General features: G+C 39.3%; 1 protein-coding gene across 6 annotated transcripts in view; it reads right to left on the bottom strand.

Annotated features, from left to right (window-relative positions):
• Positions 1-21,865, bottom strand: part of CSNK1G1 (casein kinase 1, gamma 1) — a 151,073-nt gene that overhangs the window by 84,034 nt on the left and 45,174 nt on the right. For all 6 annotated transcript variants that reach the window (XR_001361075.1, XM_005861063.2, XM_005861065.2 and 3 more), the window contains exons 2-3: positions 15,770-16,172; positions 6,368-6,408 (exon numbers count right to left, since the gene is read on the bottom strand). Coding sequence is in view for 5 of the 6 variants with exons in the window: in XM_005861063.2 (XP_005861125.1) it covers positions 6,368-6,408; positions 15,770-15,950 (222 nt within the window). In the remaining variant the exon portion in view is untranslated. The remainder of the gene's footprint in view (positions 1-6,367; positions 6,409-15,769; positions 16,173-21,865) is intronic.

Below are 21,865 nucleotides of genomic sequence, written 5' to 3'. Positions count from 1 at the left end.
AGTGATGAATAGCAAGAACCTACAACCAAGATTACTCTACCCAGCAAAGCTATCATTTAGAATTGAAGGTCAGATAAAGAGCTTCACAGATAAGAAAAAGCTAAAGGAGTTCATCACCACCAAACCAGTATTATATGAAATGCTGAAGGGTATTCTTTAAGAAAGGGAAGAAGAAGAAAAAGGTAAAGATAAAAATTATGAACAACAAAGTGTCAACAAATACATATCTATCAACAAGTGAATATAAAAATCAAGTGAATAAAAAATCTGAAGAACAGAATAAACTGGTGAATAGAATAGAATCAGGGACATAGAAAGGGAGTGGACTGACAATTCTCGGGGGAAGGGGGTGTGAGGGATAAGGGAAGAGACTGGCCAAAAATCGTACACCTATAGATGAGGACAGTTGGGAGGGTAAGGGCATGGGGTGGGGTGGGAACCAGGTGTAAGGGAGCTATGGGGGGAAAAAAGAGAAACAACTGTAATAATCTGAACAATAAAGATTTAATTATTAAAAAAAAAAAGGTGGAAGCAACTTGGGTATCTATCAACAACTAAATGGATAAACAAAATGTGGGTACATTTTGTTTCACACATAAGATGGAATATTATTCAGCTATAACAAGGACATTCTGACACATGCTATAACATGGGATGAACCTTGAGGACATTATGCTAAATGAAATAAGCTTGTTACAAAAGGACAATACTGCGTCATCCCATTTACAGAGTCATCAAATTCATAGAAACAGAAGGTTGAATTTTGGTTGCCAGGGGCTGGGGGCAGAGGAAAATAGGGAGTTAGTGTTTAATGGGTACAGGATTTCAGTTGACGAAGATGAAAAAATTTTGGAATGGATGCTCAACAATGTGAATGAACTTAATACCACTGAACTGTACACTTAAAAATGGTTAAAAAGGTAAATTCCAGATATCAATTTCTTATCAGATATGTGATTTTCAAATACTTTCTCCCTCCCATTTCCTGGGTTGCCTTTTCACTCTGTGCAGAATCTTTTGATATTATATAAATTTTTAGTTTTTATAAAGTCCACCTTATCTATCTTTTCTTTCTTTTTTTTTTTATTAATCCTCACCTGAGGATATTTTTTCCATCGTTTTTTTAAAAAAATATATTTTATTGATTTTTTTACAGAGAGGAAGGAAGAGAGAGAGGGATAGAGAGTTAGAAACATCGATGAGAGAGAAACATCGATCAGCTGCCTCCTGCAAGCCCCCTACTGGGGATGTGCCCGCAACCCAGGTACATGCCCTTGACCAGAATCAAACCTGGGACCCTTCAGTTCGCAGGCCAACGCTCTATCCGCTGAGCCAAACTAGCTAGGGCTCCATTGGTTTTTAGAGAGAGTGGAAGGGAGAGGGAGAGAGTAAGAGAGAAACATTGATATGAGAGAGACACATCAATTGGTTGCCTCCTGCATGCACCTTGAACAGGGCTAGGGATGGAATCTGCAACCCAGGTACGTGCCCTTAACTGGGAAACAAACCCGAGATCCTTTGGTGCACAGGCTGATGCTTTAACTACTGCACAACACAAGCCACACCATCTAGGCTATATACGGTTTTTTAAAAAGGTTCCTAGATATCCAAGAAACAAGAGCTCACAATGAAGATCCAAACAAAGTAGAACTCTAACAGTTCCAGCAGGACTTCCTTGTATTTCTGTGCCAGGTACTGATTACATTTCCAATGAGGGCAGGCTATTTGCCAGAATCACGGTTATTCTGGAACACACATACCTGCCTGAAATCCTAAACCAACAGCAGACAGCTACCTTATAGAACTGTAACACTTAAGGCCAATTTTGCTGTTACAATGAAAAGAGCTCAATTATGGGCCTTATATCTCCCATGAAGAATACAGATCAACAGCAAGAGAGGAGGCCTATAGAAAAGATTATCCTCTAAAAAGCCTTTAAGATTTGAAAGAGAAATGAAGTACTAAGACACACTATACTAGATAACATTGTCTATTTTCAGCTTTAACTCTGCCATAAAAATAGCCTAAAAACTTAATGAAATTTAAAAATGAAATGCAATTATCAGTCATGTCAACAATACGTTATGCAAGTTTATCTAAATAGGTTGACTAGAATGATTCTGGAAGGAAAAATCTAGATGGACCAATCATAGAGCAGATGTGGAAGTAGTAAGTGCAATTCATTAGAAAAGAACAGCATTCAACTGTCACAAGGTATGTCCTTCAATCATTAACTCCTCTGCCTTCCAACTAAAAAATCCCCAAACTACCTGAAAATCCTGGGAAACTTACTAGGATTTAGTAAGCAGAGAAACATTTATGCAAGTTTCATAGAAACTAGTCATATGAAACATTTCATATAAGCTAGAAATGGTTTTGTATCAACTTTAAATATAAGATAAAGAATTGTTTGTTCTAAAATTATTAATCCTTAAAATCACATAATTATTCTTTTTTAACAGGATGCTATTTGCAAAGATTAGTTATTCATAAGATTAGACTGACAAAATGAATTAAACTCTGCTTCAAACTTCTTTTTTTTTGGCATATCTTTAAAAAATCTTCATTGTTCAGAGTATTACAGATATCTCCCCTGTTGCCCCCTTCCACCCAGTTCCTACCCCGCTCCAAGTCTTCACCACCTTAATATCTGTGTCCATAGGTAATATTTGCATATAAGTTCTTTGGTTGATCTCTTCCCAACACCCCTATCCCCTTCCCTCTGAAAGTCATCACCTGTTCCATGTTTTCATGCCTCTGGTTCTTTCTATTCTATTTTTTTCTATTCTATTTTTTCTAGTTTATTTTGTTTATTAGATTCCTTGTTCGTTTGATGTTTAGATTCAAGTGACAATAGATATGTATTTATTGCCATTTTATTGTACATATTTTTTATCTTCTTCCCATTTTTCCTTCCTTCTTCTTCCTTTTTCTCCCCTCTTGTTTGACTCTCTGCACTTCCTGGACTTGTAAGTCTATTTCTTTCAACAGGTAGAGGAAGTTTTCTGTCATTATTTCCTCAAATAGGTTTTCAATATCTTGCTCTCCCTCCTTCCCTCGCTTTCCCTTCCGCTCTCTCTCTAAAATCAATGACAACATATTTTTTAAAAAGATAAATTCATTTGAAAATTTTATCATTTTTGTGACTGATTCATTTTTAAAATGTAAGGTATTTATTAATATACTTAGTACAGAAATAAATTTGATCATCTAATCATTGTCTTCAAAAGCTGCCAAACATGAAAAGCACATCATGTGGTCAAATTTGAAGCAAAGAGAGGAGAACCAAGATGGTGGCATAGGTAAATGCAGATGCTGCCTCCCACAACCACATCAAAATTACAACTAAAATACAGAACAGCTATCATTCAAAACCACCTGAAATCTGGCTGAATGGAAGTGCTACAACTAGAGAAGTGAAGAAGAAAGCACATTGAGACTGGTAGGAGGGGCAGAGGTTCTGAAATGTGCTGGTCAGACACCCATGTGTGGCATTTTTTTAAATTGGGAGGGATATCTTAGCTGCAGAGGCCTCCCGTGAGGAGCAGAGGGTCCCATACCAGACGCCCAGCTCAGGGTTCCAGAGTTGAGAAGAGGAGCCCCCATAACTTCAGGCTATAACAACCAGCAGTTATTGTGGCTGAGGGACACGGAGGCTGCTGTAGACCCAGGCAGTTCCTCTTAAAGGGCTGGCAAATGAACTTACATGGACCCACTCCCTCTGAGCTCCAGCTTTGGGTCAGCAGCTTGGGGGATCCAGGAATATAGGGAGACACATGGGGAGGAACTGCATTATCTGGCATCAGAGTAAGAACTCAGGGACAGCTTTCTCCCAGACATGGGTGCTTCTCCTTCTGGCATCCCCACAATGCTAATGTTGGTACATTTAAAGTTGTCCCAGAGGCTCCTTACACTATCTTCATATTTTTTTATTCGTTTTTCTTTCTGCTCTGCTGATCAGCTGTTTTTTGCTTCCTCATATTCAAAATCGTTGATTTGGTTCTCAGAATCCTCTCCTCTACTATTGAATCCCTATAAATTATTCTTTATTTCAGTTAGTGTATGCTTAATTTCTGACTGGTCCTTTTTTCATGTCTTTAAAATTCTCATTGAGATCCTTGAAAGTCTCACTAACTCCCTTGAAGCTCTCATTAAGATCCTTGAGCATCCTTATAACCATTGTTTTGAACTCTATATCTAATAGTTTGCTTGCTTCCATTTCACTTAGTGTTTTTCTGGAGATTTCTTCTGTTCTTTCATTTGTGATGTTTCTTGTCTCCACATTTTGGCTGCTTCCTTGTGCTTGTTTCTATGTATTAGGTAGAGCTGCTATGTCTCCTGGAACTGGTAGAGTGGCCTTGTGTTGTAGGTGTACTGTAGGGCACAGTGGCTCAGCCTCCCCAGTCACCCGAGTTGGGCACTCTAGGTGTGCCCCTGTGTGGGCTGTGTACACATTCTTGTTGTAGTTGAGTCTTGATTGCTATTGGCATCACTGGAAGGAGCTGACCTCCAGACCAAATGGCTGTGAGGACCAGCTTGGACTATAGTGGAAGAGTTGCTTTACAGAAGAGACCCCTGTGGAGCAGTACTTGCTTCAGTGGGGCTCTAGTGCTCACTGAGTCTGCCCCTTGAGTGTATGGCTCATGGGTATGTAGAGTTCTAATATGGTATGGTCTGAAGCTGTCCACCAGGTGCCTGGCTCTGGGGCCACACGTCAGGAGCTACAGAAGGATCTGCAGGTGGCTGTTACTTGTGTTGGGCTTAGAAGTGCCCAGGAACGGCCAAGCTGTGAAGCAAGGCAGGCTGTTGCTAGTGCCAGGTCTTGCTGATGCCAGCTGCTTGCTGTTTGAGAGATTTTAGGAAAGTCTGAAGTCTGAGCCAGGACAGGCCATACAAATGGGAAAGCTGCTGCAAACAGCTTGGGTGAGGCTGCAAATTGAATGGGGCTGGGTCTCAGGGAATCACCAGGGTGGAACAAACAGTGTGAGTTAGGCTGATGGAAATTCATATATGGCTTGTCAGCTCTGCAACGGGGGAGGTCTCAGCATAAGAACAATGACCCCATGAAAGAACCCATGTCTGGGAGAAAGCTGTCCCTGAGTTCTTACTCTGATGCCAGATAATGCAGTTCCTCCCCATGTGTCTCCCTATATTCCTGGATCCCCCAAGCTGCTGACCCAAAGCTGGAGCTCAGAGGGAGTGGGTCCATGTAAGTTCATTTGCCAGCCCTTTAAGAGGAACTGCCTGGGTCTACAGCAGCCTCCGTGTCCCTCAGCCACAATAACTGCTGGTTGTTATAGCCTGAAGTTATGGGGGCTCCTCTTCTCAACTCTGGAACCCTGAGCTGGGCGTCTGGTATGGGACCCTCTGCTCCTCACGGGAGGCCTCTGCAGCTAAGATATCCCTCCCAATTTAAAAAAATGCCACACATGGGTGTCTGACCAGCACATTTCAGAACCTCTGCCCCTCCTACCAGTCTCAATGTGCTTTCTTCTTCACTTCTCTAGTTGTAGCACTTCCATTCAGCCAGATTTCAGGTGGTTTTGAATGATAGCTGTTCTGTATTTTAGTTGTAATTTTGATGTGGTTGTGGGAGGCAGCATCTGCATTTACCTATGCCACCATCTTGGTTCTCCTCTCTTTGCTTCAAATTTGACCACATGATGTGCTTTTCATGTTTGGCAGCTTTTGAAGACAATGATTAGATGATCAAATTTATTTCTGTACTAAGTATATTAATAAATACCTTACATTTTAAAAATGAATCAGTCACAAAAATGATAAAATTTTCAAATGAATTTATCTTTTTAAAAAATATGTTGTCATTGATTTTAGAGAGAGAGCGGAAGGGAAAGTGAGGGAAGGAGGAAGAGAGAAACATTGATGTAAGAGAAACATTGATTGATTGCCTCCTGAACATACCCCATCTAGGGATCAAACCCACAACCTGGGTATGTGCCCTGACTAGGAACTGAACTAGTGAACTTGCAGTGCCTGGGACAATGCTCAACCAAGTGAGTAACACTGGCCAGGGGAAATGATTTTATCTTTTAAGTAGCACTGTGAAAGGTATAAAGTTCACAAAAATTACTAGTTTTGCAATGATTGTTTTTCTTCCAGCAATTTTTTATTAACTATTTTTGATTCATCATGGCTAAACTATAGTAAGTATCATTTAATGTTATATAGTATACAGTAATTCATGCTGTAACACTATACATAGTTGAAGGAAAATCACTTTATGGGATCATATGTAAGAGAAAAATAACAGTATTTTTGTAAATGCTCACAATTATTTCCTATAAAAAAATATATGTGAGGGTGAGAGCACCAAAATACACTTAGTACAAATATAGATTCTACTCACCAGTTTGATAGCTACATATTCATTGGTGTAGAGGTTTTTACCTAGAAAAAAAAACAAAATGTATGTTTTAGTGACACTTATTCCGGGAAATACAAAGCAAAATCATAGCTTACAGGGTCATGAGAAAGGTCACATTCCCAAAGCTGTTCACATATATAAAACATGATTTATAACTGAAATGCTAAATAAAGATGGTAAGACCCAGCAAGACAAGAACAAAAAACAGCTTGAGAATTTGAAAATTTAGATATAAGAATATTTTTAAAATCTATTTATCTCTCTCACATATGCACATTTTATTTTTTAATATTCCCTAACTATTAAACCATGAGATTAAGCAAGAAAAAAAAATCTAGAATTTCAAAGACACAGAGATTTTAACTCTTGGCACAATAAACACACACCCTCATTTTTCCAACTCACTGACAAATGGGGATTTTATATTTTTTATCATGGTATTTAGTGTCAATATTAGTTGGTATAAAGAACAGTGTGAAATAAAACCAACTATTGTCCCAATCACCTTTTGGAAAACTTATCTACTGTATATAAGGAAATGATTCTCAAAGCTGTTTTGACCCTTCACTAGAAACTCTAGATCTGTATCTTTCACTATGTGCAGGAAACAGCTCTCTAACAACATTTAAACATCTCAAAGTTCTTCCTGAAATAATAACAATTTTTCCTCTCAAGCTCTCTACTTGTATAAATAAAATCAATATTCTCCTAAACATTTAGAATAGGAATTTGGCAGTGAGGATGAGGATAAGAGCAATAACTATCACTGAATGAGTCCATATTACATGCTGGGTACTTAGCTACCTTCACCTCCCTAACCCCATTGATTCTTGAAGGCTTCAATTCCTCCCTAGTGTTTTGTATACAATATATAGTCACTGCATTGGACTTTATGTTGTTTCTTATATATTTGTACTACCTTAGTCAGCTAGACTACAAATATCTTGAGGAGTAGAGATTTTACCTAAGAGTTCTATCAATGTCCTATGGTGCTTAAGACCATGCTCTACATATCTCAGACACCCCAAACCTTAACTGATTAAAAGTTACTTGTATAGACATCAAAATTATAACTAACCTACAGAACAATCATCACTCAAAACCACTTGAAATCTAGCTGAGTGGAAGCCCTACAACTAAGGATATAAAGAAGCCACATCCAGACTGGTAGGAAGGGCGAAGACATGGAATGGGTTGGTATACCACACAAACATGTGGCAGATAAAAATCAGGATAAATATCTCAACTGTGGAAGTCACTGCTGAGGAGGGAGGGGTCCCAACCCAGGGTTCCAATGCCAGGAAGAAAAGTCCCTATAACTTCTGGCTGTAAAAACCAGCAGAGATTAGCCTTGGCTGGGTAGCTGAGTTGGTTAGAGTAATGTCCCCATATTCCCAGGTTGTGGGTTCGATATCCAGTCAGGGCACATACAGGAAACAATCAATGAATACACAACTAAATGGAACAACAAATCGATGTTTCTTTCTCAAATTAATAAACACACATACAAAACAAACAAAACGAAACAAACAAAAAACACAGCGGAGATTGTGGCTGAGTGAGAAAAGGGCTGCTAGAGTCCCAGGCAGTTCCTTCTAGCCACCTCTCCCAAGAGTAAAAAAATTAGAAGGATTTTAAGTTGAAGAAGGTAGAAAGGCATCTCAGGAGAAGAAACTACATGAGCAATCTAACAAAAAATGAGAAAGTAGATGGTATAGGCTGAAAATGGTTTGGTCACAATAAAACAACTTAACTATATTATAGAAATTATGCACATATTTCTTTTGAAGAAAAAGTGTTCAAAGAAATCCCAAGCACTTTGGATTTGTTTCTTCCAGAGTCTAGGAGGGAGGGGGTTTCTCACTAATCAGTGGGTAACTTTTTCTCATTTTCCCCAGGTTCAGCCAAGGCCAGTTTTCAGTGTAGTTCACCTTCAACAGTGTAAACCTTCCATCTCCCGTGAGGATGGGAAAGGGAAGCTGCAGGGGGAGGTGATGCCAGGAAGGAAGAGGTTTAGTTATCCAACAGCTTCACATATAGACCTGCAACTAGGCTTCCTATTTTGGGCTCCTTTTGCATCCTAACTTTCTGAAGTTCCTAGTGTCTCCAATTCTTGAGCCTATCCGGTGTATTTTATGTTACAAACTGGCCTACCCTTTCAATCATTCAGCTTTCTCTGGACTGCTAAATCAGCTACCACTTAGCTATCTGCTTTCCAGCTTCCAAAATTTTGTTAACATTTCTCATCTGTTTTTATCTACTCTCCCATTTTGGGGGCATTCCTTTAAAATATCCCTTTTCTAAATATACTTTATAAAGAACTGAGGCAGCACCCAGTTCCATAAACTTCCACATATATTACAATTAGCTATGCATATATCTTTTTACCTCCATTAGACACAAATTTCCAAAGGACAAGAAGAATGTTCAACTAATCTTTTTATCCCTAGCAATAAGATAGTATCTGATATATAAGAGGTAACAGATGTTTGCTGAAGCGAACCAATCTGACTTGATATACAAAGAAGGTTCTTCTGAGAAAGTTCCAGGACAATAAAAAAAGAAGGCTGGTTATCAAATTATGGATAATTCTAAATGCAAATATAGGACTTTTGATTTTATTATTCAACATGCTTTGAAACCACCAAAGATCTCATTAGCTAAGAGGAAAAGCATAATGGTGAAAGCTGTATTTTTAAAGTACTCATCTGGCCCCAGTGTATAAGAGAGGATACCTACAAGTAAAATAAATAGGAAGTTTTTATAGCAGAACATTTAAATGGTATCTACCATATACAGTGTGATTATGAAAATTACATGAAAATTATATGAAAGTACTTTGTAAACTACAAGGTGATAGATAAGTCTAATTTTTATTACTTTTATTATTGTAGGTATGAGGCAATACTTTCTGAAAGAGAATGACTTAAAAACAGGATTTATAATCAAGGCATTTTGTTGTTCCACTTATTTATGCATGCACTGGTTGCTTCTTGTATGTGCCCTGACTGGGGATTGAACCTGCAACCTTGGCATATTGGGACAATGCTCTAACCAACTGAGCTACCTGGCCAGAAGGCATTTTGAAGAAAAATCTAACCACATGTAATCATGAGGGATAAGGAAAAGAGAAGGGTCAAAAATTATGTTCAATCAGTAGAGAACAGAAAGAGAACCAAGAGAGTAGGCAATAGTCATTCCACTCTACCAGGATGCCTTCCTCCAAGTTCTCATGAAATCTAAAAATAATAGACTAATTTTGAAATGCCCCTCATCTTCAATTTTCATATCTATATAAAAGAATATACTCACAGAAATATAATAGATGAAACAGCCTCTGTAACACTAAACATGATGGTTGATATATCACAAATCGCTAGCTTGCTTACGTTTGCTTTTTTTCTCTGAGGGCATCGAAGAACTGAACACATGTCACCCTCTGACAAAGCAATTATCCTTACACCTAAGAGGCACTGGAGGTGACTGGATAATTCTCTTGAGCTATGCATTACTCTAATAAATTCCTTTGTTAGAGAACATCATTTAGACCGAACAGGACAACACAAAATGCTGCCACATGTGGAAAGCTAGACAATCACTCAACCACTATCCTGAGAGAGTACTCAAACATTTGCTCTGGAAGAACTTAATTACATACAGTTAAAATTCTGCCCATTTAAAATGAATGACTGCTTCAGATAAATATTGATATATCTGATTTATATGTGAGAGAGACAGGCAGTTTAACAGGTAAAAAGTACCATTGATGAGATGGCACAATCCCAAAACTTTTAGCATCTGTTGCACAAAATCCACAATGCTTCCCAAAGCTCCCTTCTTGGCTATGGGTTCTTTCAGTGTTGTTAAAAAAAACAACAACAAAAAAACACCCCGCATTACATAGTAGTTTTTGGAACTTACAAAAACTGAGTTTACACCTAAACTCAGCCCATTTGAAACAGCAGTCCTGGATGTGATACTGCCCATAAAAACCACTACATGAAGACTTCCTGTTTCAGTAAGTCACCTACAGAGACAACATTTACCGTAAGCTTCATCAGACACAGCACTATTTCAAAGAACCAGCGTCTCAGTTCTCAGTCACACCAATAAAGGGACATACAGCCTCGGGTTCTCAGTTTTAGTTAGATCTCTAGCTAACTAAAGTGAAAGTAGTACATTTATAAGTTACTACCTAGAACTTATAAAAAGTAAAATCCGGGAGACACCCAAGATGGCGGCATAGGTAAACACCAGAGTTTGCTGCCTCGAACAACCACTTCAAAAATACAACTAAAAGACGGAATGGACATCACCCAGAACCACAGGAAGGCTGGCTGAGTGGAAATTCTACAACTAGAAGGAAAGAGAAAAGCATACCGAGACTCAGAGGAGGCGCAGTGCGGAAGTAAAATACTAAGGTGTGGAGTGCATGCGGAGCGGGCTGGCGGCTGAAGGTTCGGTTGTCGTTTTCAATCGGGAGGGAGTCTCAGGCTCTGAGCTCCAGTTCCGGGGGAGTCTCTAGGGACCCAGACTCATACGGGAGAAGCGGGACTGTCTGGCATCGGTCAGAACCCTAGGGCAGCTTTCTCTCCGAGGGGCTTGCAGCGATTACCGGGACACTGAGAAGCAGAGCCTCTGAGGGCAAGACTGAGAGCAGCCATAACTGCTAGCCCCGCCCTGTTGATCCCATGGGACCTGCCCCGCCCAAGCCCTGCAGGAAGGCTTTTGCTGGATAGCCTCAGGCAAAGGCTAGATTAGCCCCTCCCTAGAGATCCAGGAGCCAGGAAGCCCAGAGGTCAGACTGGGACCATCCAGTTTGCAGCTCCGTGGGAACATAAAGGACACACTCAGGGGGCAGACTCAGTGAGCACCAAAGCCCCACTGAAGCAAGTCTTGCCCCAGAGGGGTGTCTCCAGCACAGAAGTTCTCCCACTGCAGACACAGCTGATTCTCACAGCCAATTGGCCTGGATGTCAATTCCTCCCAGTGATAACTACAACAATCAAGGCTTAATTACAACAAGACTGTGCACAAAGCCCACAAGGGGGTGCACCAAGAGTGTCTACCTCAGGTAATTGGGGCACTTAGCACAGAAAGGCACCCTATCGAGACAGTGAAGCATAAAAAATGCCGAGACAAAGAAACAGGACACAAATGACAGAAATGGAGGAAAGCAAACTGCAGGATATAGAGTTCAAAACCACACTTTTAAGGTCTTTAAAGAACTGTCTAGAAGCCGCCGATAAATTTCGTAAGGCCCTCGAAAAGACTGGTGAGACCGCCGATAAATGTATTGAGATCTTCAAGAAATCTAGCGAGACCCTCGATGTTGTGATAAACAACCAACTAGAAATTAAGCATACACTGACTGAAATAAGAATATTATACAGACTCCCAACAGCAGACCAGAGGATCGCAAGAATCAAGTCAAAGATTTGAAATACGAAGAAGCAAAAAACACCCAACCGGAAAAGCAAAATGAAAAAAGAATCCAAAAATACGAAGATAGTGTAAGGAGCCTCTGGGACAGCTTCAAGCGTACCAACATCCGAATTATAGGGGTGCCAGAAGAAGAGAGAGAGCAAGATATTGAAAACCTGTTTGAAGAAATAATGACAGAAAACTTCCCCTACCTGCTGAAAGAAATAGACGTACAAGTCCAGGAAGCGCAGAGAACCCCAAACAAAAGGAATCCAAAGAGGACCACACCAAGACACATCATAATTAAAATGCCAAGAGCAAAAGACAAAGAGAGAATCCTAAAAGCAGCAAGAGAAAGAAAATCAGTTACCTACAAGGGAGTACCCATACCACTGTCAGCTGATTTCTCAACAGAAACTTTGCAGGCCAGAAGGGAGTGGCAAGAAATATTCAAAGTGATGAGTACCAAGAACCTACAACCAAGACTACTTTATCCAGCAAAGCTATCATTCAGAAGTGAAGGTCAGATAAAGAGCTTCACAGATAAGAAAAAGCTAAAGGAGTTCATCACCACCAAACCAGTATTATATGAAATGCTGAAAGGTATCCTTTAAGAAGAGGAAGAAGAAGAAAAAGGTAAAGATACAAATGATGAACAACAAATACACATCTATCAACAAGTGAATCTAAAAATCAAGTGAATAAATAATCTGATGAACAGTATGAACTGGTGATTGTAATAGGGACATAGAAAGGGAATGGACTGACTATTCTTGGCGGGGGAAAGGGTGTGGGGGGTGCGGGAGGAGATTGGACAATAATCGTGCTCCTATGGATGAGGACAGTGGGTGGGGAGTGAGGGCAGAGGGTGGGGTGGGAACTGGGTGGAGGGGAGTTATGGTGGGAAAAAAGAGGAACCAATGTAATAATCTGAACAATAAAGATTTAATTAAAAAAAAAAAAAGTAAAATCCAACCAAAGAACTTGAGGCAATTAGTAGTTAAATCAAGAAGCCTTTTTTTTTTAAATCCTCACCTGAGAATATCTTTTCCATTGATTTTTAGAGAGAGTGGGAGGGGGAGAGATAAGAGAGACACATCGGTGTGACAGAGACACACCAAATGGTTGCCTCCGGCACACACCCCGACCAGGGCCGGGGATCGAGCCTGCAACCAAAGCACGTACCCTCGACCGGAATCGAATCCGGGACCTTTCAATAATTAGGAAGCAGCTTCTCCTGAGGAACAGGTGAAAAGCTGTATAAGGATCACTGACACATACTCTTAAAATCAAACTTTAATCCTCTTGTACAAATGATATGCCTTTAAATAATTTTAACACTTATTTTTCTTTTTTATTGAGGTGTAACTAACATGAAGTAAAGTGCACAAAGCACACAGCTCAGTGTATTTTTACATATCCATACACATGACCATGTAACTACCTTGGGAGAGAACATTTTCAGCACGCTAGTAAGTTTTCTTGTGCCTCTTCACAATCAATAACCCTCATCTATCGCCACCCAAAATAATCTATTTTGATTGTAATCGCAAGAAATTAGTTTGGCCTATTTTAAATATCTCTGAATGTAATTATATAATAAACCTCTCTTTTGTGTCTGCCTTCTTTTGCTTAACATTCTGTGATTCATCTGTTTTGTTGCATGTATTAGAACAATGGAACCTCGGTTCTTGAACTTAATTCATTCCAAAGGCTGTTCAAGAAGTGATTTGTTTGAAAACCAAATCATTTTTTCCTATTAGGAATAATGTAAAGTGAATTAATTTGTTCCAGACACCCAAATTATTTCCTGTTTTAACCTTTCTTAGATACAGTACATGTCTAATGTACTGTTTTTCTAATAAACTTTAAAAACAAAAAGAACATAAAATGTAAATGAAAATTTAACAAAAAGGAAATGAAATGTACATTAAAAAATGAAAATTTAATAATAATAAGCAGTAACAAAAGCAAAATACATGAAAATATTCACAGCACAATATCCTGAAATGTTAATAGCGGTAAACTGACTCATATTTTCTCACATTTTCTCCTTTGTCGCCTGAGAGATGTGTGACAGGTAACAGCATGAAAGGGCTGTCAGGTGGAGAAGGGAATTGTTTGAGATAAGAGACGTTGGAGAACAAGGTTTGCCTGTTCATGGATTTATATGCATTATAAACTGCCTCTCAGCAGTAATTTTGTGGATATTTATGTCATAATTCATTTAATTCAAATACTACTGTGATGCTGGAGCAGTCAATCCATTATGTAAGTGAATGTTCATTAAACTAGTTGCTAAAGCAATTCAGTAGTTGCTAGGAACTCAGTATGAAATTGTACACATTACTCCTATTCTCAGAAGCATCTGCTGGCTTTGCTAACCTGAACATGAATACCACTAAATGTGAAGAGCCTTTCATTATCCTACCTTCTACCAATAAAAATAAATTCATTCTCAGCTCCAGTGATCAATTTTGCAGCCAGTGATCTCTGGCTAGTGCAATGATGTTTCCCTGAATCTCTCGATGGAGGATCAAAGGTAAGACTTTTTCCATCTTCTTTTGCAGAATCATTAGAAGCAGCAGAGGTAATAAGCAATACCCTATACTCCCATTCCCCCAAGGGCCAAAGTCTCCTAAAAGGAATCTTCATAATAATCATAGCCTCAATGTTTATGAAGAAAAGGAAAACACTTTAGCCTAAAAGGGGACCTCTTCATTCTTGAAGCTGATGTCCACCTTCATACATTTATAAGATCTTTCATTTTCTCTTCTTCATTCACCTAGGAGGTGAATTATAAATAAACAGCCAATATACCCTCTTCACAATTTCACAACTTCAAACTGGTTGATTTTGTCATTATTCATCATCTCACTCATAAATTTATACTTTAAATTAAAAAATCCATTTCCACATACCCTGGCCAGTGTTGCTCAGTGGTTAAAGTGTCGTCCTGTGCACTGAAGGGTGACTGGTTCGATTTCAGGTTAGGGCACATACCCGATTACAGGTTCGATCCCCAACTGGGACACATGCATGAGGCAACCTATCGATGTTTCTATCTCACATTGATGTGTCTCCCTCTCTCCCTTAAAATCAATGAAAAACATATCCTCATGTGAGGTTTTTTAAAAAAAAATCAATTTCCTTGGTTGGGAAAAAAACATTTGCGTAATTTCTCCCTGAAATTTTAGCCCAATCCTGATGCTGGGACTTCCAGGAAGAAATGCAAACATAGTATCAGTTGGAAGCCTCTCTGAACAGGATGAATATATCCTTGCAGATTAAATTTGGGAACTATTGCCTTATCAGGGGCAAGGTTTGAATTAAAACAAGACCTTACTCCCTTCTCAAGGTGTGGGTTTCCAGGGCCAGCACCATCTAGAGTACCTGGAAGTCTGTTAGAAAGACAACATTTAGGGCTCTAACTTTTAGGCCAACTAAATCAGAATCTTCATTTTATTGTTATCTGTATGCAGATCTCCCTACACCAAAATATTGGTGGAAAATTTAAAAGCCTATACACATAGACATGAACCTTGCATAACAATTATAACTGATAATGACTATCCCATTCACAAATTCTTTAGTTCTTTTTTTTTTTTAAATATATATTTTATTGATTTTTTACAGAGAGGAAGGGAGAGAGATAGAGAGTCAGAAACATCGATGAGAGAGAAACATCGATCAGCCGCCTCCCGCACACATCCCTCTGGGGATGTGCCCGCAACCCAGGCACACGCCCTTGACCGGAATCGAACCAGGGACCCCTCAGTCCGCAGGCCGACGCTCTATCCACTGAGCCAAACCGGTCTCGGCAATTCTTTAGTTCTTAAGAGAATTCTTAATTAAGAGAATTTCTCATAAAATTATAAACCACTTGCTGTGAAACACACCACTGCCTATTATAACTACTGCTGTAGTTAGTGGAAGTCACGGATATAATCAAGTTCTTACCTAATCTGAGCTCTCCGAAGTTCCCACACCCTATCTTCTTGCCAACCCTGAAGTTGGGTCCCACCATAAGAACCCCAGAGGATGTTGAGGAGCCAGTCGGTCGGGAACAGTGTGCACTCCTTTGTGCCATGGGTTTAGTGGTCCGTTGTCTTTCATCCTTCTCCCTACTAGGATGGTCCATTATCCTACCCGACAGAGTCTCTCCACAATGAATAGCTTCAGGCTGTATACCTCTTTTCAATACAAAAGTATGTCCAAATGAACCGTAGTCAGAGAAGGGTAGAAAGTTCTTTTGGCACCATATTTATGCTTCTAATGTATCTTCAAGGGATGAAAAACCATTGGATCGTTCTTGTAGGACATGTAGTCTGTAGGTCTCGAGCATAGACGGATATTTTGTAACCTAGGTAAAAATCAAGAAAACAGTTAAAAATTAAATTTTAAAACAAATTGAGAAAGTTACCACAATGGATCTTACCCCCAAATGAGCAAAGTGGATAGTTTCCTGTAACTGGCTTTGGTTTTATATCTTCCAACAGTTTAGCCATCTGGACTAGTTATTCATCAGGTAACATAAGCTCAGTAGGCTGTTCACCATGGCAGCTAAGGGAACACACAAGCCTTTAATATAAAAGGCTCTCTTCTAATACTATACATATGGCCCAAAAGAAAATTATTTGTTGGCTTTTTTATCACTAGGTAACAGACAGATATGGTAGGGTTAAATCTAGTTAAATAAACTGAGGACAAAAGCTCTTCCTTTTACTTTGGACAGAATCTATCAGAAATGAGGTTACTCACTCTCCCCCTCCTCCAACCCCACCATTTATCAAACACTGACAGCAATCACACAATCCAAGACAAGTTACTGAATGACAGAGACTTCTTCTATAAAGGACTTTTCAAAACCCTAGTAGTACTAAGCAGTCCTAGACTAAAACTTTGGAAAGCTCAACTTTTGGTCTAGTTTCACTGTGCACCGAGTATACAAAGAAAAAGTACCTGAAACTAATCCTGTGCACAAATCCAAAGTGAAAATAAAGCTGAGAAACAAAGTCTTAAACCAACCTCATTCCTGTGGGAATTCTCCAGTGTCCCAAATCAGGACCGAGCCCAAAACAAAAGTATACAATGAGATAATTTTGATGCTATTTTTTATAATCCAAGTAAATATCCTTAACAAAAAAATATATATTCTTACCACTAAACACAGTTATGTTTCACTTTCATTAAATATTTTCCTTAAAACTTTAAGGAAGAAAAGAGCTGCATGATTATGTATGCAATAAAGCAAATTAAGGTAAAAAGATCAGGGTGATGAGACGAGGTCAGCATTACTGCATATCCTACATGAGTAAAATTATGAATTTATATTTTTCCTCATTCTTTTTCATATTTTCAATTGTATCTAATATTCTCCAATTATCTTTATTTACCCAAAGTTCCTCACATAATATTAGTAAAGTGGAAATACAATTTACAATGTCTTATGTAGATAATCCCATCTTAACTGATAGGAGTGTGTCTCTATGAGAAACTGTCAGGCTATACTTTCTTCCCTTATACTATAAAAATTTTTGAAGACAGAAAAAGTATGTCAGCCTATCTAAACAATTTTGAGCATTCAACTATCTCCCAAATTTTCATCAATTATCACTCACATAATAGTCTCATTTATAAAATTTGGAAAACTGTACTACCTTGTCTGTTGCTCTTCCTATTTTATTTGTGTTCACTCTGTTTTTCTAACAAATGGAGTTTATTTTTATAATGCTTGTCATTAATTTTCTCCATTGCACTGAGACTTTAACATTATGTGAAGTAATCACCCACAGCTCTCATTTTCCTTGTACACTTGCGTGTATACATTAGAAAAACACAGCATTCAAGGTTAGAAACCTGCAGAAAGCCAAAAACTGCCTTCAGCTGGGAAAAGGGTAATTGTAACACCTGCTTGTAGATCAGAACAATAACTTTATTTCCCACAAATATGGCAAAAACTCACATTTAAGATACCAACTTTCTGCCCTAGCAGTAGATAGAGCATTAGCCTGTGGACCAAAGGGTCCTGGGTTCGATTCCAGTCAGGGCACATGCCTGGGTTGTGGGCTCAATCCCCAGTAGGGGGAGTGCAAGAGGCAGCCAATCAATGATTCTCTCTCATCACTGATGTTTCTATCTCTCCCTCTCCCTTCCTCTCTGAAATCAATAAAAATATATTGAAAATATATATCAATTTTCTAACCTATGCATGGGATATTAGTACAGTCTAATCCATAGTTAATGAAAGATAGTCAATATCACTTTATGTGGTGCCTCTCATTTAAGAAGGAAAACTAATTGAACAACAGAAATTTTAACAATCCTATTTCTTTTCTTTTTTTATATGTTTTTATTGCCCTGGCCAGTATGGCTCAGTAGGTTGGGTGTAGTCCTGTGCACCAAAAGGTTACTGGTCCGAGTCCTGGTCAGGGCACATGCCAGGGTTTTGGGCTCAATCCCCAGTAGGGACTGTGCAGGAGGCAACTGATTGATGTTTTGCCCTCACATCAATGTTTCTCTCTCTCTCTCTCCCATTCTCTCTCTCAAAATATCAGTTTAAAAAATGGTTTTATTGATTTTAGGAGGAAGGGAGAGGGATAGAAACATCAATGAGAAACATTTTTTAAAAATATATGTATTTTTATTGATTTCAGAGAGGAAGGGAGAGGGAGGGAGAGATAGAAACATCAATGATGAGAATCATTGATTGGCTGCCTCCTGCTCACCTCCCACTGGGGATCGAGCCCAAATCTGGACATGTGCCCTCAACTGGAATCAAACCTGGGATCCTTTAGTCTGCAGGCCGATGCTCTATCCACTGAGCCAAACTGGCTAGAGTGAGAAACATTGATCAGTTGCCTCCTGCATGCCCTCTACTGGGGATTGAGCTGCAACCCGGGCATGTGCCCTGACTAGATTTCAAACCGGTGACCTTCTAGTTCATAGGTAGATGCTCAACCACTGAGCAACACCAGCTGGACTATAATCTTATTTATCACCATCCACTGCTCAAAACTATTTTCTACTTTCCAATTACTAGGGGTACCGGTTAATAATGCGGATTTTTTTCACTAGATGGGAGTTACACATATGTTGATATATATGTGATTTGATATGTATGCTACTTTGTTGTATTGACAGCAAGCTTCAAAACTTCATATGTCAAGTTTTCTGAAGGTGTGAACATCATAGATATTTTTACACTTTAAAATGTCGAATTTTGTGCCAAAAAAAGAGCATTTGCAGGAAGTTCTAATTCATTCTTTTGAAGAAAAGTGCTGCAGAATACTTCAGAAGCTTATGGTGAACATGCTCCATCTCAAGATACTTGTGAAAACTGGTTTAAACGCTTTAAAAGTGATGAATTCGATGTGAAAGACAAAGAACGTCCAGGTCAACCAAAAAAGTTTGAAGACCAACAATTACAAGCATTATTGGATGAAGATGCATGTCAAACTCAAAAACAACTTGCAGAAAGATTAAATGTTGCTCAGCAAACAATTTCTGATCCTTTACAAGCAATGGGAAAGATTTTAAAGGAAGGAAAATGGGTGCCACATCAACTGAACGAAAGATGAATGGAAAACCAAAAAGTCATCAGTAAATTGTTGCTTCAACAGCACGAAAGGAAGTCTTTTTCGCATTGAATTGTGTGACTGGCGATGAAAAGTGGATTTATTTTGAGAATCCCAAATGCACAAAATCATGGGTTGATCCAGGTCAACCATCAACATCGACTGCAAGGCCAAATGCTCTGCATTTGGTGGGATCAGGAAGGTGTGGTGTATTATGAGCTTCTAAAACCAGGTGAAACCATTAATACTGATCGCTACCGACAACAAATAATCAATTTGAACCACGCTTTAATCGTGAAACTACCAGAATGTGCCAGAAAACACGGCAAAGTAATTCTGCTTCATGATGACACACCATCACATACTTCAAAACCAGTTAAAGACACGTTAAAAGATCTTGCCTGGGAAATATTAACCCACTCGCTGTATTCACCAGACCTTGCTCCTTCAGATTACCACTTGTTACAATATATGGCACACGCACTTTCTCAGCAGCACTTCAAAACATACAAAGAAGTGGAAAATTGGGTCTTTGAATGGTTTGTCTTAAAACAAGAAAAGTTCTATTGGGATGGTATCCATAAATTACCTGAAAGATGGGGAAAATGTGTAGCTAGCGATGGACATTACTTTGAGTAAAGCACTTTTGATGTTTCTCTTGAAATTATCGTGTTTTCTTTTATTACAAAATCCAAATTATTAACCAATACACCTAGTTTAAACTCTTTAGCTTATCATTTGAGCCCCTTCAATATCAACTCCTTACTTAAATCCATGTTTTAAAAAGCTAGTACAAGGAACATCCATTCTTAGTCCTTATACCTAGAATGGCCTCTTAACTCGTCTGTCTTATTTAGGCCTGACTCATATCCTACATCCTTTGTGAAACCTTTAATAACCAATTCATCATTAACACTTGGAGCACCACTCATTTGCCACCTACCATATACCAGATTATATTGGTATGTACTCTAATAGTCAGTTTGATATTAAGCCTTTGAAGTTAAAAATCCTGTCATATCTCCTTAAGTTTCTTGCACATAATTGGTACCAAATAATTATGATACTCTTCCTTAACAGAAAAAAGACTCCCAGTGACATAATCAAACATTTTATACCAAATAATAAAAATAAAGAGAACCCTAATTTACCTAAAGAACTCCTAGAGGAGAAACCAAGATGGTGGCAAAGGTAAACACCAGAAATTGCTGCCTAACGCAACCACTTCAAAAATACAACTAAAAGACAAAACGGACATCATCCAGAACCTGAGTGGAAATTCTACAACTAGAAGGAAAGAGAAAAGCACACCAAGACTCAGAGGTGGTGCGGAAGTAAAGTGCAGAGGTACAGAGGCACACCTGGAAAGGGCTGGCAACTGAGGACACGGTTGTCTTTTTCAAACTGGAGGGAGACACAAGTTCCCGACTGCTCTGAACTCCAGTTTTGGGCAAGTCTCTAGGGACCCAGACTCATACCAGGAGAAACTGGACTGTCTGGCATTGGTCGGAACTCGAGGGCGGCTTTCTCTCAAAGGTGCTTGCAGCGATTACTGAGACACTGAGACCCCGGGCCTCTTAAGGCAGGGCTGAGGATCAGCCATAGCTGTTTGCTCCACCCTGTTGATTCCCTGAGACCCTGCCCCACCCAAGCTGTGTGCAGAGGCTTTTGCATATGAATGGCCTGGCCCTTTGCAATCTAAAATTACCTAACAAACTGCAGCTGGGTCAGAGAGACCCAGAACATCCAAAAGAAGGCCCAAGGCCCCACAGCAGCTTGCACTGGTTCACAGCTGGGCCTCATCCGGGCAACTCCAAATCCCAAAATAAGAAGAGGAATCTGCAGATCTCTCCGTAGCTACTGCTGGGTAGCCTCAGGCAGAGGCTAAATTAGCACCTCCTTAGAGATCCAAGAGCCAGTGCACCCAGTGGTCAGAGTTTTTTTAAGGGTGTCTCCAGCACAGAAGTTCCCCCACTGTAGACACAGCTGATTCTCACAGCCAATTGGCCTGGAGGTCAATTCCTCCCAGTGATACCTACAACAATCAAGGCTTAAATACAACAAGACTGTGCACAAAGCCCACAAAGGGGTGCATCAAGACTGTCCACCTTAGGTAATTGGGGAGGCTGAGCCACTGAGCCCTATAGGATACCTAGCACAGAAAGCCACTCTATCAACACAGGGAAGCATAAAAAATGCGGAGACAAAGAAACAGGTCACAAATGACAGAAATGGAGGAAAGCAAACTACTGGATATAGAGTTCAAAACCAAACTTATAAGGTTTTTCAAGAATTTTCTAGAAACCGCCGATAAATTTAGTGAGACCCTCAATAAATCTAGTGAGACCCTCGAGGATATGAAAAAGGACCAACTAGAAATTAAGCATACACTGACTGAAATAAAGAATATTATACAGACTCCCAACAGCAGACCAGAGGATCACAAGAATCAAGTCAAAGATGTGAAATATGAAGAAGT

Source organism: Myotis brandtii, unplaced genomic scaffold, assembly GCF_000412655.1.
Source record: "Myotis brandtii unplaced genomic scaffold, ASM41265v1 scaffold144, whole genome shotgun sequence".
NCBI classification, from domain to species: Eukaryota; Metazoa; Chordata; class Mammalia; order Chiroptera; family Vespertilionidae; genus Myotis; species Myotis brandtii.
The sequence above is the reverse complement of the archived record's forward strand: the minus strand, read 5'-3'. Positions and strand labels throughout refer to the sequence as shown.